The sequence below is a fragment of the Delphinus delphis genome, chromosome 7 (genome assembly GCF_949987515.2).
Source record: "Delphinus delphis chromosome 7, mDelDel1.2, whole genome shotgun sequence".
In the NCBI taxonomy this organism is placed as follows: Eukaryota; Metazoa; Chordata; class Mammalia; order Artiodactyla; family Delphinidae; genus Delphinus; species Delphinus delphis.
In genome coordinates, this window is record NC_082689.1 from 112695255 (window position 1) to 112713505 (window position 18251).

The window sequence follows — 18251 nt, forward strand, 5'->3', positions numbered from 1 at the left end:
TGAGTACTGTAGTTTTGCTTTGAACCAGGGCAATCTGGCCTCCGATCTTCCCTAACTCTACTCGATCCAGGGATGTGGCTGCAAACACCCAGCAGCAGCTTTGACATCAAAGCTCAGAGGGAAGCTTATAGCTCCGTTTCAACACCTGGAAGCTCTGTGCTCTTCCAATCAGACTTAGGAAACACCATGATTACATCAAGTCAGTAGTTTTTAAATAATTGAGGTTGAAAAAAGATAATTAAAAAATAAGTGATACTATTTCTAAACATTTTGCTGCAACTAAAGCTTTCCACCAATACTGATGGGAGAATGTAGGTGGACAGGAACCTGCTGAGTTGCCCATCCCTCTCCATTCTCCTCCACCCCCTCCCACTCTCTGCCTGTGTGGACCACATCAAGAGGTTCTCATACCCAGGATTCCAGCTGTGCTCTGCAAGGGGAGGCCCAGCAGGAGATGGAGTCTGGGTACAAGGGCTCACAGCATTCATTATTTTGGACCCCTCCCTACAGGGTCCTTTCACTGAAGGTCACACAGCTCTTGTCAAGGTGGCCTTGTCATTACATCCTTCTAGTTCTTAGAAAGAACTCTCTCTCTCTCTCTCTCTCTCTCTCACACACACACACACACACACACACACACACACACACACTGGCTCTGGGATACCACTCTACCCCTTGTGGATTCCTCCATCTTGCCCAATAGTAAATTCATTCAAATTACCAAGTTTGAGTATGTCATCTGTTTTCTTGCGGAAGCCTGAATGATACAGTAAATATATTCATTAAATCATTTAATAAACATTTTAATTGAACTATGGCATATACACAGAAAAGTGCATTGATTTTAAATAAACCATATAGCTCAGTTACAAAGGAAACTCAACCATGCAACCTCCTCCAAGGGCAAGAAACAGGACATTATCAACAAAAGCTGAATTAGATCTCCTTCCATTCCTTACACTCTCCCTTCAACCACTGACTCCTAACACCATAAAGTAGATTTGCCCGTTTCTGAGTCTTCATGCCTGGAATCATATACTATGTATTATATGAGTTTCAATCAGACTTCTCTTTTGCTCAACATGTTTGTGAGATTCAGTCACATCGTTACAGTTTAAGGAATACATTTATTTTTATTTCTGTATAGTATTCCACTGTATGATTATCACACAATTTATCAGTTCTAGAGTTGATAGATATGGAATGGCTTCCAGATGGGTGTTACTATAAATAATGCTGTTATGAGCATTATAAGACATGTCTTTTGGTGTGCAGACATACACATTTCTGTTGGGAATATAACTAAGAACAAACTTTCTGGGCTATAGATATGCATTGTCCTAAACTTTGGTAATACTACCAAATCATTTTCAAAAGTCTGTACAAATTTACAATCTTATCAGCAGTGTATGACACTTCCTGTTGCTCTATATTCTCTAATATTTGGTGTTGTCAGCCTTTAATTTTAGCCATTTAGGTGTGGATATAGCAGTATCTTGTTGTGGTTCAGATTCACATTTTACTGGTGACTTATAAGGTTAAGCACCTTTTCATATGCTTATTGGTAATTTCAGCCTTTATTTATTTATTTATTTATTTTTTGCGGTACGCGGGCCTCTCACTGCTGTGGCCTCTCCCGTTGCGGAGCACAGGCTCCGGACGCGCAGGCTCAGCGGCCATGGCTCACGGGCCCAGCCGCTCCACGGCACGTGGGATCTTCCTGGACCGGGGCACGAACCCGTGTCCCCTGCATCGGGAGGCAGATTCTCAACCACTGCGCCACCAGGGAAGCCCAATTTCAGTCATTTTAATATCTTCTTTTGTGAAGAGTCTATTCAGGATTCCTGTCCATTTTGTATCTTTCACTTAATTTATAGGTATTTTTAATATTTTAGTTATATTCTCCTTTTAAATTGATTGGTCATGTTTTCCATGTGGCCCTGTTATCCTGGTCATAATTTCTGGGTTAGGAAAGGAAATTAACCCAACCTGGGTCAATCAAACTCTTCTCCAAGGGATTTGGGATTCAAAATAGTCATTTCTCTTTGTGTGGCTGAAATTGAGATCCTATAAATTGGGAAACTAATGAGACCATCTCTATTCTGCCATGAGCAGAAAAAAGACAAGAAAATGGTCCATGGAGAAGCACGAGGCAATTAGAAGAGAACAAAATGTGTCTGGGGGACAGCAGTATGCCCTCTGTCTGGATGCCTTTCTACTTCCTAAGTCTGCTCTCCCCGCTCCACTCCAACCCCTCTCTCACAGAGCCCACTGTCCCTTGGAGTCTGCGGGTTAGTCCAGTATCATTCTAATAATCCCCTATTTTGCTTGATATCAAGTAGATTGTTTTACTGGTAGCTAAAAATACTTTAACAAAGACAATAAAATTTCTCAACAAAGGACACCAAAGGACACCGACAACACCAGTTTCCTTGAAACCATATCAAGGAAATAATTACAGAAATATCTCCAGAACTGAAATCTAATCAAACTCATTGTAAGAGAACCTAGGGGGACGTTCTGAGCTAATTATCAAAGAAGGAGACCTAGAAAATTGTTAATCAAGGTTTTAAATTTTAAAGACAAAGATAACATTTTGAATCCAGCTTGCTGATTCCTATAGTTTTCATAATCAGTTATCCACGATTCTAAAATCCTAAAGTTTGGAAAAGCAAATTTTTTATGTCAAAATTCAACAAAACCTGATTTGAACTGAAATGAGGCTATCTGTGGTCATAATTTGTCCCACCTTGTAGAAAATATTCAGGTTTCACTGTAGAATTATTAATGTTCGGAGGACAGGGTGCTGGGCCTGAACCTCTCGGGGTTGTTCCATCATATAAAATTGTGTGTGCACTTAATTGTCTTCATAAAATATAAACAAAAATATCTGAATTTTGAAACATATCTGGCACCAAGAATTTCATGTGGAGACTATGGACCTGTCTGTACGTAACAGCTTGAGCAATATGGAGTTAATTCCAGTGTACATTTTAGATAAAGATCCCTGCACATCGGGGAACTATCTCTTTGCCAGATGCATATGAATTGTGACCATGGCCCTTAGTCACTTTTCTTTCTTCACTGTTGTGCCACCTATTGCACTTGGGTCCTTCAGGGTTCTCCAGTCACTCACCAGAAGTTTATGGCAGTGGCCAGCTCTGTGTAAACATGTCCTCATACAGGTGCACCCTGACCAAATTTGTCTTTGAGCCCATGCACCCACAGCTGCTTCCCAGCTGGGGCTCCTCTGTTGCGTGGCCTTCATGCATTTATTAGCTGGATGCACCTGCAAGCTGGCATTCCATGGGAAAGAACTTGGACCAATGGATAAATGTTCCCTCTTTCTCCCTGCAACCCCATGGACAGTCCTGAGACACATCTCATGTTTCTTCTCAGACAATCCTACTGTATGGAGTGACCAGTGGCCCATAATGTAGCCAGATAGTGATTCAGCCTTGTTTTGACTCACTCCCTTCACCACCCTACTTCTCTGTCCCTTACTTCTCTTTCCTGGGATCATACTCTCCAATGAAGAACACTCACACAAGGCTTTGCTCTCTAGAGAACACAGGCTGAGTCAGCCACACATGATATTCTCACAATCATGAAATAAGTTGGAATCTATAAGAATCAATAAGAAGTTTGTTCATGCATTCCATATACCTATATATTGTATCTACTAATGTGTCAGGCATTAACACAAGGCACTGAATAGAGAAAAGCCTAGAAGACATGGACCATGCCCTTGAATCTAGCTGGGGAGGGGGATACCAGGGGACAGAGAGGTAAACAAATGATTATAAAGCGTGAGTTCTAGATTTAAGGCATAGTCTAATCATGCCAAATGCTGGTGAGGATGTAGAGCTGCTGGAGCTCCCATATACTACTGTGGAAGTGCAAAGTGCTACAGTCACTCTGAAAAGTGGTGCAGCAGCTTCTTTTAAAGCTAAACACACACTCACAATATGATCCAGCAGTCCCACTCTTTGATAATTACCCAAGAGAAATAAAAACCTAAGTTCACACAAAACCATGTACACAAATGTTTGGAGTAGCTCTACTCACAATCATCAAAAATTGGAAACAACCCAAATGTCCTTCAATGGGCCAATGGATAAACAAAATGTGGTATATCCATACCATGGAAGAATACTCAGCAACAAAAAGAATGAACTATTGATACCTGCAACAACTTGGATGAATCTGAGTGAGAGAAGTCAGTTCCAAAGGTTGTCTGATTCCATGTATATGACATTCTCCAAAAGACAAAACTATAGTGATGGAGAACATATCAGGAGTCACCAGGATTAAGGCAGAGGGTGATACAAAAGAATAACACAAAGAAATTTTGGGAGGGGTGATGGAACTATTCTGTATTCTGATTATAGTGGCAGTTACATAAATATACATCTTTGTTAAAGTTCATAGAATTTTGAATTTGAAAAGAAAAATCAGTTTTGCTCTATGATAATTTAAAAAATAAAGTAAGAAGAAAAAAGAATGATAATCATTGCTGTGATTAGGTTATGATGTTTAAATAAAGGAATGTATTATATGATGTCATGTTTTGTTACATGACATGACATGGTGTTATATGACACCACATTGTATTATATGATGTTACATTGTGTTACATGGTGCACCTTATATGATACCACCTTGTCATGTGGCATCACATTGTGTTATATGATGTCACATGTTACATGATGCATGTTGTGTAATGTGACATCACCTCATGTTATATGGCATTACATTGTATTATGCTCAACTTACCCAGTATGTCATATTCAAAACAGCACTTCACCAAAGACGAATGGTCATATCTCTATCTGCTGAAGCCCTGGGAAGATCTTGCATTAAATTTGCCCCTGTTCCCATTAAGAGAGTTACTGTAACTCCAAGGAAACTGTATTCCATTTAACATATATGCTAATCAAGCCTTTCTCTTAGTCAACCTAACTCTTTCCCATCACAGTGAATTTGCAAATATACAGATTACGTGTTCTAGGATCCCCAGATAAAATCATTTGTACACAATCCTAACTGAAAACACGAGATTTGAAAGCAGAAACAAAATAAGCCTTTCAATCCCAGATGCAACAACACACAAAAAAAGATGTGACATCTTAGTAAAAAGTATAGACTTCTCAGGCTAAAATAAAAAGTTTCATGGTAATCAAGATTTTTTAAAGTCCATAGATATGGGAAAAGATGTGACTTTAACTTTTAAAAGTATTATCATTTCTACAAATACCACTGCCAAATGCTAACAAAATTGCATGCAAACTCCAATATATTTCTTCAGTCTTTAAAATGTGTGACGTGTTCTTTTAAAGTAGAATCTCAAATAAAGTTAGAAAGAAAACAACAAGGTCCTACTGTATAGCACAGGGAACTATATTCAATAAACCTCAATGGAAAAGAATATGAAAAAGAATGTATATATATGTATAACTGAGTCACTTTACTGTATAGCAGTAAGTAACACAACATTGTAATTCAAATATACTTCAATTTTAAAAAGTTGTAAGCAGAACAGTTGTAAGTATGATGGTGAAGTTTAAATACAATTTTATGACCTGTTTCTCATAAAGTAGCTGCCAGTGAAATATTACAGATTTGAAAGCTCCTGTAGCTGAGACAGTAACTTTCCTTCAAGCTTAATAACCTTTGCCAACATGGAGAAAAAATAAAGAAAACAAACAGAATATGTGGTGTGCTCCAAGGACAAAGAACAAGGTAAACTCAAAGGGCAAATATTGCCAGAACAAAGAGTTACAGGATTCCCATCACTCTGTCACAATGCGACCATTGCAATGACCCAGAGTCCTCCCAAGCACGATGCCCTGTCCCTTTCCCATTCCATATAAGCAAAGACATTTGCCCTGTTTTTCTCTCGCTCAGCACACTGAAAGTATACATGCTCTGCTTAGTCAGAAGATGACTTATAGGTTCCCTGGCTGGCACATATATACAATGGAATATTACTCAGCCATAAAAAGAAATGAAATTGAGCTATTTGTAATGAGGTGGATAGACCTAGAGTCTGTCATACAGAGTGAAGTAAGTCAGAAAGAAAAAGACAAATACCGTATGCTAACACATATATATGGAATTTAAGAAAAAAAATGTCATGAAGAACCTAGGGGTAACACAGGAATAAAGACACAGACCTACTGGAGAACGGACTTGAGGATATGGGGAGGGGGAAGGGTGAGCTGTGACAGGGTGAGAGAGAGTCATGGACATATATACACTAACAAATGTAAGGTAGATAGCTAGTGGGAAGCAGCCACATGGCACAGGGATATCGGCATGGCACAGGGATATCGGCTTGGTGCTTTGTGACCGCCTGGAGGGGTGGGATAGGGAGGGTGGGAGGGAGGGAGACGCAAGAGGGAAGAGATATGGGAACATATGTATATGTATAACTGATTCACTTTGTTATAAGGCAGAAACTAACACACCATTGTAAAGCAATTATACCCCAATAAAGATGTTAAAAAAAAAAAAAAGAAAAAAAACAGACAAGCAACCCATGCTCATTGTCGACTTTCCCTGACTACCGGGAAGTCAGTCCACTCTTCTTGCAGTGACCCTTCTCTTTTATAAACCCTATCTTCCTTACATTCTGCTTTGTGTATGGAAATTCTTTTCCAACCCACGCTCAGACCACGACATTTTGGTGGTCTATATGGGGATATCTCTTGGGGGGATCTCCTCCCCCACCTCCTTTCCTCCCCCACCTCCTCTCCTCATTTCTTGGGACCCTTTGTGAACAGGCAAGTTGCCGTGGAAGCAACAGGGACTCTGGCCAGGGCCACACCCTGGTGTGTTCCGAAGGCTCCACGGCTCACTTCAACCCAATAACTGCCGCCCAGAATGGGTGAGGGTGCCTCTGTCTTCCTTCTGAGGACTAGGCCAATTGATATTGTACGGGCATGGGTCAGGCATTTAAAAGCCATTAGGGCGCCTGCCACTTGAAGACTCCCGTGAAAGGATAAGGGAGTCACGGAACAGATCAGGTTGTTAGAGTGTCTACCCCCAGCAAGACAACTTCCATGCACTGTGAGGCACAAATTGGTTCAAGCAGAACACTGAGCCCCCTCCCCTTGGCTGCCGCCTTCCTAGCAGGACTACGAGGTGGATTCCTCAGCCTGTCTTCTATGTTACTTTCACCTTTTTCTCCATCCGGATTGACTTACAGGAGCTCAGGCTGCATCTGAGACATCCCAGGAGTGCCTTTTCACGTTTCAGGGAATCACCAAATGGTGAGTCACCCGGTGGGTCCTGGGAATCTCTCTCTCTTTCTTTCTTTGCCCGAGTTGCACGGTGCCTTAGTCGCACTGTTTGTGCCTCAGTCACATGGTTTGTACCTTAGTCACATGCTCAGGGGTCACCTCTCACGGTCAGACACAACTGTTGGGACTGTCGGCCTATTTTGTGCATTAATCACATGGAGAGATCACTGCGACAATGAGGATGGCTTTCTGTCAGCTGGTGACTCTCAGTACCCCCATTCTACGGCATATAGGCTAAGAATGGGTTCTGCTACGTCTTGGGGGCCTCCCTTAGACTCACCCCTCGGCTGTAACCTCAGGAACTGGAAAAATATTTGACCCTGAAAATCACAAAAAGAAGAGGCTCATTTTGTTTTGTAACACAGCTTGGCCCCAGTATAAACTGGGGGACCAAGGAAAATGGCCTCTTAATGGCATACTAAATTATAACACGATCCTCCAACTTGATCTCTTTTGCCAGAAACAAAGAAAGGACTCAGAGGTTCCTTATGTCCAGACCTTTATAGCCCTTACTTAGAATCCCAATCTGAGGGACTCATGCCGCATGTGTCTTTCTGTTGCTGCCTTATCCCCCTGACCCCCTCTGTCTCCCTCTCCATCAGATCTCCTAGACGATCCTCTACTCGACCTTTCCTGTCCTCCACCCCATCAACCCCCTTTGCTTCAGCACCCACCCCACCTCAACCCACAGCTGCCCAACAGCCACTCCCTTATCAGGGTGAAAGCCCCCCTCCCCTCTCCACATAAGATCGAGGACTGCCCAACACCAGGAAACAGATTCTAATATGCTTCCCTTAAGGGAAGTAGCAAATGGATACATGGGCACTATTAGAGTCCATGTTCCCTTTCCCATGTCTGACATTTCCCAAATTCAAAACAAGTTAGGTTCCTTCAGTCTGGATCCCACCACTTTTATTAAGGAATTTCAGGCCCTCACTATAGCCTCTGACCTGACCTGGCAAGACATTCATGTAGTCCTGACCACTTGTACTCATGAAGAGAAAAACAGGATATGGGCATTAGCCCAAGTTTGGGCAGATGAGGCACAGCTCTGTTTCCAAAACCTGGATGGACGGGACCAATTTTGTGCTAGCTAAATGACTCTTTGTAACTATACCCTCAATTTTAATCAGACTAGCCTGGAGTGGAATCCCTGGTCAGAGGAAAATAAATATGATGTACGTGAAGCTAATTTCACTTTGTGTTGGGGAAATTCAAGGAAAAATGAGACTAAGAAATATATTAATGAAGACCATATCCCCATAAACAGCTCGGCCCTCGGAACTAAATACATGGGGATCGGTGTGACCACTGGACACCTAGTTTAACCTCCTGGTAAGATTCTCCTCCAAAATATAATACAATTCAGCTAATATTCAGAAATTTGTTATGCCAATTCCCCCCGTCACACTCATAATAAGTCAGAGCCTGGATTCTCCCCTTTATGTATAGATGATTACTTCCTCAGAGTTTGGCCTTCCCAATCTAATCCTAGGCCATGGGACCCCAGTCTATTTCCAGAGGAAAACTCCCAAAAGGTCAGGGCCTGGCTCTGGGGACCCACAACAGGGGTATCTTTGAGGGGCACTGGATTTTCATTTCTATGTGGTAACGGGGTCTATCTGGATCTTCCCACACTTTGAAGGGGGCTCCCGCACAATTAGTGCTGTGGTCCCAGAGGCGACCATTACAAAGGATTTAGCTTCCTCAGGAGGCATTCCCAACCTTGGGTCCTTCCTTGAGGAGGTCTTAAGACCTGTCTGGGAGAGACAAAAATAAACCACTGACTGGACATGCTTACAATAAACCAATGCTTGATAGGCTCAACATAATACATAGTGTCTTTAGAGGGTTCTTTTGGTTTGCAGGCATACCCCCCTTACAGAGGAGTGTTCTCAGTCTCACCATCATGGACCAGGAATCTTGGAAGGCTACAGTAGCAGCCATTGAGGAACAGCAGCCATCCCTAGGCTCTCTGGCCGAGGTGGTTTTACAAAATAGGAGGGTCCTTAATGTTATAACAGCTGAGGCAGGGAGTGTCTGTGCCCTACTAAATTAGATATGCTGCTTAATACCTCCAGCCAGATTGAAGAAAACCTTCAGATTCTAAAGAAAAACATCAAATTAATAGAAGATTTAAAAGAGAGGGCAGGACAGGGCCCCAGCTGGCTTTCTAGCCTCCTCTCCTCTGTGGGGATCCAGATATGGACATGGCTATTGCCCTTGTTGGGACCATTAATCCTGATAGCCTTTCTTTTGTTGTTTGGCCCCTGCATTATTAACACATGATCTAAGTTCATCTCCCAACAGGTTCAAAAGATTCACTTCCAGATGGTGCTACAACAAGAGTACCAGCCAGCTGGCACATGAACTACATTGGAACAAGCCTTCTTATCATTCCCTGGACTCTCGTCTCCCTCCGTGAACACACCCTGACAGAGCAGGCATCAGGAACCCAGGGCCCCTACGATGCCCCCAACCAGCAGGAAGCAGCCAGAGAGATTGTCGGCCATTCTCCTTACAAAAAGGGTTCCCAAACACCTGAGAAGGAGCTAGGCAGGTAGGTAGACATGAGCAGGGATCCAATAGGGCCAAAGAATTGGCCCTTTAAATAAAGAGAGGGGGAAATGTGGTGTGCTCCAAGGACAAAGAACAAGGTAAACTCAAAGGGCAAATATTGCCAGAACAAAGAGTTACAGGACTCCCACCACTCTGTCACAATGCGACCATTGCAATGACCCAGAGCCCTCCCAAGCACCATGCCCTGTCCCTTTCCCATCCCATATAAGGAAAGACTTTCCCCTGTTTTTCTCTCGCTCAACACACTGAAAGTATACGTACTCTGCCCAGTCAGCAGATGACTTACAGGTTCCCTGGCTATAAAAACAGACAAGCAACCCATGCTCATTGTCGACTTTCCCTGACTACCAGGAAGTCAGTCCACTGTTCTTGCAGTGACCCTTCTCTTTAATAAACCCTATCTCCCTTACATTCTGCCTTGTGTCTGGAAATTCTTTTCCAACCCGCGCTCGGACCACAACAAAATAATCTGTGAACACCCAAAAGAATTACCTAATGGAACCCACCTGCCCACAAAATACCAATTTTGTTGTACTTGTTTAATCTTTAGAGATATAAAGATTCCTAGTGGTAGCCAAGAACTAAAGGAGCAATGCTGTGGTTTGAATAACAAAGCCTGCCCATGTTATCCGTCTATTTTACACAGTTAAGAAGCTTTGCTTTCTATAGAAGTTATATTCTTCAAATGCTGCAGTAAGTCAAATTTTTATAAAAACATATTAGCAGAGCTCACTTTTGAAGGAAAACCATAGGTAAAGATTTTGTTTAAAGAAAATGCTCCTTGACACTTCCTCAAATTTAACTTTATATCTATACTTTCATGTGAGGTGGGTTTTGGAAGTGGTTTTATTTTGTTTTAAATAATGACACCAATAGAGATAACTATTAAATCAACTAGAAAGATCTAAGTAACATGAAAATGTTGATGGAGAGTAGAAGAATGCCAGAGTAAACACGATATCTGGTGAACTCATTCTACAAGATGGCCATGTGTCAGGTGGGGATGGGCCACGCAACCTAGACCTTGGGAAAGTACAAAGTGAGAGCCATAAGACTGTGAAAGCAAGAGAAGAGAAATCTATGTGAGCAGGTGGGAGAATGGAGTTCTGTTGCATAGGGAAAATGGATACACCATTGGGTAAGGAGAAGGACCAGCATAGACTTCTTGTAATTCTCTGGCCCCTTCACTAATGTCTCTCATCTAATCGTCAGGTCGGGTTGCACAAACTGCAGGACTGTGGCCTTGATGATATGACCTCTTATCTCTTCTAGAGGTGTTTCTCAGGTAACAGTTTGAAGATCTGATTATTAAGTATGATAGAGATGATGCTATCCACCCTTTTCTCTATCCTTTCTAATGTTAAACCTGGAGGGGCTGAGGACCCATGGCACTGAGATGTATCTCTCTCTCGCCCTCTCTGTCCTCCTCTCCCTCTCCTCCAGAAAACTATCCCTCTCAGCCCTCACCAGCATCTGGGAACAAGCTTTGAAACATTCCCTTCCAGACTGTGATGTCACTTGAAAAGCCCATCAACAAAAGCTACCCCAAAAATTAGACTCACCAATATCAAGATGAACACCAGGGACAAGCGAATTGAGAAAGAACATGACGATAACAAATCCCAACACTGTCAGGCATTTGGCGAGCAGAATCCTGTCTGATATCCTGTGCTGTGAGAGAGGAAAACACAACTCATTTACTCAGTGTAATCTGATTTCTGCAATGTGTCCACAATCCTACGTGATTTGAATCACTACAAATTTCTCCTTATGATGAAAAATATAGCAACTTCAACTTGAAAGATAAGATCATGTGTTACAAGGAAAACTGTACAGATTTAAGATTAGATCATTCAATATCTTGAAATCAAAATCTATGAAAAATAAACATAAAAAATATAGTACAATCCTTTCTTTTCTTTTTTTTTTTTTTTTTTGTGGTACACGGGCCTCTCACTGCTGTGGCCTCTCCTGTTGTGGAGCACAGGCTCCAGATGTGCAGGTTCAGCAGCCATGGCTCACGGGCCCAGCTGCTCTGCAGCATGTGGGATCTTCCCGGACTGGGGCAAGAACCCGCGTCCCCTGCATCGGCAGGCAGACTCTCAACCACTGCGCCACCAGGGTAGCCCAGTACAATCCTTTTAAATGACACCGGACTAAATGCATTTTCAATATGACAGAGATGCTAAGCTGTTCCCAGCCCCACTGCCAGCATCAGATAAAATAAAGCCATTGTGAAGCCTACACATTAACCTCCAGGGGCCTGGCCCTTCAAGACACATGCATTTCCACGGGTACTGTGTGTTAATAGCCTTTTAGTTTAACTTTCCCTCTATTATGCAAATCTCTTCTCATGTGGTACTGAGGTTAAAATGTTCTTGCAATAACAGGACTTCTGCTGAATGCACTTAGCAGTCCCCTAGTCACCAGATGACACATATGGGATCCTGCCCCAGGCATTCAGGGGGTGAGGGGAGGTACTATGCAGCACCTTCCTTAACCTTGGAGTTGCAGACCTCCTTCCAGTGGGCCTGAGCCACAGGGCAAGATAGGGCAAGGTCCCCAAAGGGTGCTGTGCTGTGTGGGACTGGGGCAGGGAGTTAGGTCCCAAGAAGCACACACATCTAACTAGGCCCCTGTGTGAATCACACTCCACGGTGTGAACCAACAACTGCACTATGTCCTTTCCTCAGTGTGGTCCCACTAGCACCTCTGTCTGTTAGTCTATGCCTAGGATATCCACGTCTAGATGTAAATATAGATAAGGCTATATAAATATAGATCCAGGTGTAGGTATGGGTAGATATAGACAGAGCTATGGGTAAGATATGGGTGTAGATAAAGATATAAATGTAGAGATGGATGTAGATATAGATAAGGGTATAGACAGGGGTATAGACATGGACATGGACATAGACACAGACATGAGTATGGGTGTAGGTATAGATAGAGTTAGAGATAGGTATTCTCTCTTGATTTCTCTGGTCACACAGTTAAAGCTGCTGCCATAAAAACCACAAGCACATCCCTCTGTGTCACAATGACTCTGGCAGCAGCCCCTGGCCCCCTGCTCACACGCCATGGGGGCTGCTTTGGGACCTCCTGTTTTCCTTCCCCACCCACTTCCAAGGCTTGGCCAGCCCCCACTCATCTTCCCCTTCCCCCACCAAGGAAGCCAATTTTGCTAGATGAGTCTGTGATGGAGAATCAGGAAGAAAGGGGCATGGTATCTCCCTGGGCCAGGTTAACCACAGAAACTGGGTATTACCATGGTCGACTCCAGGATTGGAAATGGAGGGAGCAGGGAGGTCAAAGAATATTCCAGTGTCGCTCGGCTGGTATAAGACGATCAAAGTTTGTACTCTGTTATTTTGGGGTGCCTGTCAAATTTTATCCTTTGGTTATCTGAGGTCATGAAAGTGAGAAGTCTGAGAAACAATGCAGGGGTAGTGCCCAGCTCCCCAGTCCTTGTCCACCAGGTATACAGAGAGGTACACAGTCTCACCCCTAACTTGCAGCCAGAACTAGTAGATAAGGTGGGCAGGGTCCGTTTAAGCCTGAAGCCAGAGAAATGTCATAGCCACACCCGTCTTCCCTAACCCTGACCATCTGAGTGGGACAGATGCTGGGAGGACAGACTCAAAGAACATGTTATCTACCAGGTCCCAATGTCTAAATTTCCTTTAGCGAAGGACAAAATGTTCCTATCATAATTAGAGAGTGGGTATTCAACCTCTCCCTAGGAAAGAAACTACCTGGATTTGAAATTTCGTGAAGATATAAATGACTTCCAGCAGATCTTGAGCTGGGAGAGGGGCATTATGTGTCCTCAGGGGGGCTGAGAAATTCCACCTAGGTGGGAAAGTGAGCAAAAGAGCCCAAAATGAGCTTTGCCTCCCAACGTCAGAGCCGTACAACAGAAGACATACACCCCATCTCTGCCCCAAAGGGTGTTCCATCTCAAGCAGCACGCCTCCTTTGTCTTGGCCTCCATCTCCTCACCCACACAATGGGAACCACAGACTTGCCTTTCAGGGTCAGGGGGAGCTGAGAGCCGGCCAACCACAGAAAGTGCTGCCCTATTTTAAAGGAACATAATAAGTTTACCTTTTAAATTCCTGGACAAAATAAGCCTACCATGTCTGGAAAATTATCTTTCCCATTAATTCCTGGAAATAACTTATGTCTTGTGTACAACTACAGGAATAAAAGAAAGATGACTTTCAGTTGCAACTTCACATGAAGTAAGGAAAAGGAATCTACTCTGTTCTTCAAGGAATCCCTGAGAAAAGAAACCACAATACCTTTCTTTGTAGCTCCTGGATATTGGTCTCCCAATTTTTATCTTCCTGTGAGATCTGTCTAAAAGAGAAAAGGGCAGACATCATTTTCCTGGTGGCATCGAGCAGTGAGGCCAGCAAGGTGGCATTCAGCAGTGGCACACAGCATGGTCCCGTGGCCTGGACGCCGTCCACAGTGTGACGCCAGGTGTGGCCACAGAATGGGGCAGGCCTCGTGGTGTAAGGAGCCTGGTAGAACTGGGTTCATGAATTGGAAAAGACGCTTATTCTAGATTCCCAAGGAAAAGTAATACATGAAATGACCGGACTGTTCAATGAGGCACATGCGAGCATAGCACAGGAAACGTCAGAAGAACACTGGCCAGAATGTCAACAGGAGAATGAGACAGTAAGCCACCTTGGTTTTCCTCTTTTTACTTATTAATTTTCTGAATCTTTTTTCAGAATGAGGATGTGTTATATTTATAATTTAAATAAAGGAAAAAACAGTAAAAGAAATGCCACTTGCTTTGGTGGTGATTTTTATCAATTGGAAATCTACTTTGAAGCACTTATGTCTGCTTCCTTCCCCCTCTGGTCATGGTATCCGCCCATCTCTATTTCCATTTGTCACCTCTATTTGTTCCAACTTGCCGTTCTTTTTTAACCTTTCCTATCAACTCATCTTTTCTTTTCTGCTTTATTTCCTCCCTCACCAGTTAGGAAAAAGAAGCTGTGTGGTGGAGAATTTAGTCTTCATGAGCACTCACGTGTCATAGTGTCAGTGGAGGTCGACCACACAGCCAGTACAGACCCTAAAGGAAATCACAGCAGACCCAACTGAATGGTTCTAATGACAATTTTTTTTAAAAAAATGTAGAAACAGGACCTGAAGAGTTAGCACATGCCTTAGATCACCCTCATTCCTATCTGCTTCCAGTGACTGTGTGGCCTTACAAAGCCACTGCCCTCTCTGGGCCTCAGTTTCCCTTGGATTTGAAATTTCATGAAGATATAAATGACTTCCAGCAGATCTTGAGCTGGGAGAGGGGCATTATCAAAACAGGATGAGTTGATAGAAACTTGGTGAATTCTTCACATTTTAACCCTGAGATACACTGACTATGTCTTAACATCCATACCAGATGGAACACGTTGAAACTTGAAGGCCAGTAGATTAAATACATTCAGGGCAATTTACTCTTGCATCTTTAATTTACAAAGTTTTTCCTTTTAAGATCCATGCCTATTGTTGAAGTTGGTCACTCTGTCCCCAGCCTGCAACTCAGGGCCTTCCAGTAGCCTGGGGGTACCAGGTCCTGCTTCTCCAGCGTCACAGGATACAGGTAGGTCCTGAGACGTGATGGAGCTGAGGATGATGAGACAGTGCTTCACACTGGGCTACATCTCTAGACAGAGTGAGTCTCTACATACTCGCCTGTGGCCTTCTCCCCCCACTCTCAGACCAGGCTACAGCCACACTAGACAGCCCTCAGTGATTGGCACTGGCACTGTGCCCAGCTCCTGTCCTCAGTCTGCTTGCCTGCTCTCTGAGAACACAGGGCTGGTCTCAGCAAACTGCAATATGTAAGATCATTCTCACTACCTTCACAAGGACTCACATTTCCCCTTGCTGTGACAGACTTCTCATCTCCACCCAGTTCTCAACTCTACTGCAGGAATGCTTCCACATCCCTGAGGAGTGAGCAGGCTCTCGCTCTTTCTGTCAGTACTTCCAGCGTAAAGACAGGTTGGAACTCAGCACCTCATCAGAGTGGGGAGGAAAAACTCAGCACCTCACTGTTACTGTTAGGTCTCAGCTTTGATTAAAAACAAACTCAAGGGACTTCTCTGGTGGTCCAGTGGTTAAGATTCTGTGCTTCCAATGCAGGGGGCCCTGGTTCAATCCCTAGTCAGGGAACTAATTTCCCACATGCTGTAAGGTGGCCAAAAAAAAAAAAAACTCCAAGAAATGAATTGAGCAGGAATTAGGTATTCTTTGAGTTCCTGGAAAATCAACTACTGGGAGAATATTTTGTTAGATTAGTTTGTTATATATATATATTTTTTAAATTTTTATTATGCAATGTGTTAGGTGTGAAGTGTGACAGGCAGTAGTTGAGTGTGAACTCAATTCCTGGCATCACTCTTTCCTAGATGCAAAACCCTGGGCAAGTTTCTCAAATTCTCTGAGCCTCAGTTTTCTCATCCTTAAGCTGGGGCTAATATCAGCACACATTCCAGAGAGCTAAGTGAGAGTTAAATAAAATGCTGCATCATAACAGGTTTAGCACAGTGTATGGCACCCAAAACTTACTTAGTAGCATGCAGCTAATGTTACTCTTTCGCAGTACCATGGGGTACTCTTCACAATCACTTTAGCTCACATTTTGCACATGACATTTGGACACTCTTAGGGTGGTCATAAATAGGTTGTTGATACAATCCAACCATTGAGTATAACTGGTAAAGATAAGAACCACTGCTGTAAACCAAGAGTGGTCTGAGCAGGGCCTGGCTTGATACCTTTGGAAGCTGTGCAGCCTTCGGGCCAGCAAGCGCTCCAGTGTCAGCACCTTCCCCAGGAGTAGACCTCGAACCGCTGTCTCCTCACGGCTGGCTGGGCTGATGCGCTGTGCAGTAAGGCGCCAGACATGGATCTCATGCTTCAGTTCTGCAGGAAAGGAAAGCCAAGGCTTCATTCTCCTGCAATCTCAGACATCAGCACCTACTCCCCTCAGCACCCTCCAAGAAGAGAAAACACACACCTGTAATGCAGATCTCCAAGGACCAAACCAAAGCAGTGGCTTCTCTCATGTTATTATGAGAGAACCAGAAGACAAAGCTGACTTTTAAAAATTACAGTAGATGCAAAGATAATTTCAATTCTTTGGGTGAAGAATAAATTCTTGAATAGGCGTATGAAAGTTAGCACCCAACAAACTTTTTCCCTCCCAAGAAATTACTTTTTGGAGCCAGTAGTTCAGATCTCAGTTCAAAATCCAGACATTGCCCAATCTTTTAAACAGATCTAATACACATCAGAAATACAAGTGTAGTAGGTGGTGCCTGGTCTCCCCAGTAGGACATTTGGTAATAGCAGGAGATGGGGAGAGCCCTCCCTCCTGACCAGGCCCCCAAGTTGAGCTTGTGTCTATGAAAGAACACAAAGGAGAGAAATGTAGACAACTTTATGCACTTCTGAAATTAAAAGAATGAGGCAAATTTTCACCCATCAGTGAATTTAAACCTCTTCTGATAGAGAAGAGAAAAATGAATTGCCAATTCATTGGCTCCTAAAATACTAGAATATCTTATGAAATTTTACTTTTAACCTCTAGTTTACTGTTAAAGATACTACATAAATTTCTCAAAATATCCACTAAAAGAATATAAGGAAGCACAGTATTTTCATGAATCACCTCTCATGTACAATGCACTATACTACATATCTTAAAAATTCAAGATGAAATTAAAAGAGCACACACTTTCAAGCAGGATTAGATCAGTTGACACTAGCTCAGAGCAGAGTCAAGGCAGGGCAATTCTCCCAAGACCTGTGAAGCACTGCACAAGCCTGGGCTCAATGATAAGGAAAATGCCACCATGGTTTTCTCTAAAGGGTCAGCCTTTCAAAGATGAAAAGTTTTTAGAATGAAGATAAGTAAAGTACTTCCACTCAGTACCTATTGATTCTTTGTAGCTTGCTAAAACAGAAGAAACTTGGGTATAACCTGAAAGCCTCTACAGAGAAACAGATCCATAATTCCCTCAATAGACATAATTCACACCTCCATAATTCACACCTCATTAAACAACCTGTGAGGTTATGATAATATAAAAAGGAGGAAGAGGAGGAGGAAGAGGATAAAAACATATGAATTAGGTTTCTGAAATGCTGAACACACACACACACACAAATGCTGCACTGGGACAGGAATGGGGGGACAAGGTGGTGCAGCAGCTTCAGAGAAGGTGCAGAGAGTGCCATTATTTCATGCAATGTTCTGAACTTCGTTATGTAGTGGATATCGTTCAAAGCCCATCCCTAAAGTATCAGAGACTTTCTAGCCATTCTTTCAAGCCA

General features: G+C 43.0%; 1 protein-coding gene across 1 annotated transcript in view; it reads right to left on the minus strand.

Moving 5' to 3' along the window:
• OCA2 (OCA2 melanosomal transmembrane protein) overlaps nucleotides 1-18251 on the minus strand; it is a 234574-nt gene that overhangs the window by 90801 nt on the left and 125522 nt on the right. Inside the window, exons 15-17 of the mRNA XM_060015744.1 lie at nucleotides 16691-16838; nucleotides 14189-14246; nucleotides 11447-11555 (exon numbers count right to left, since the gene is read on the minus strand). Of these exons, the coding sequence (XP_059871727.1) occupies nucleotides 11447-11555; nucleotides 14189-14246; nucleotides 16691-16838 (315 nt within the window). The remainder of the gene's footprint in view (nucleotides 1-11446; nucleotides 11556-14188; nucleotides 14247-16690; nucleotides 16839-18251) is intronic.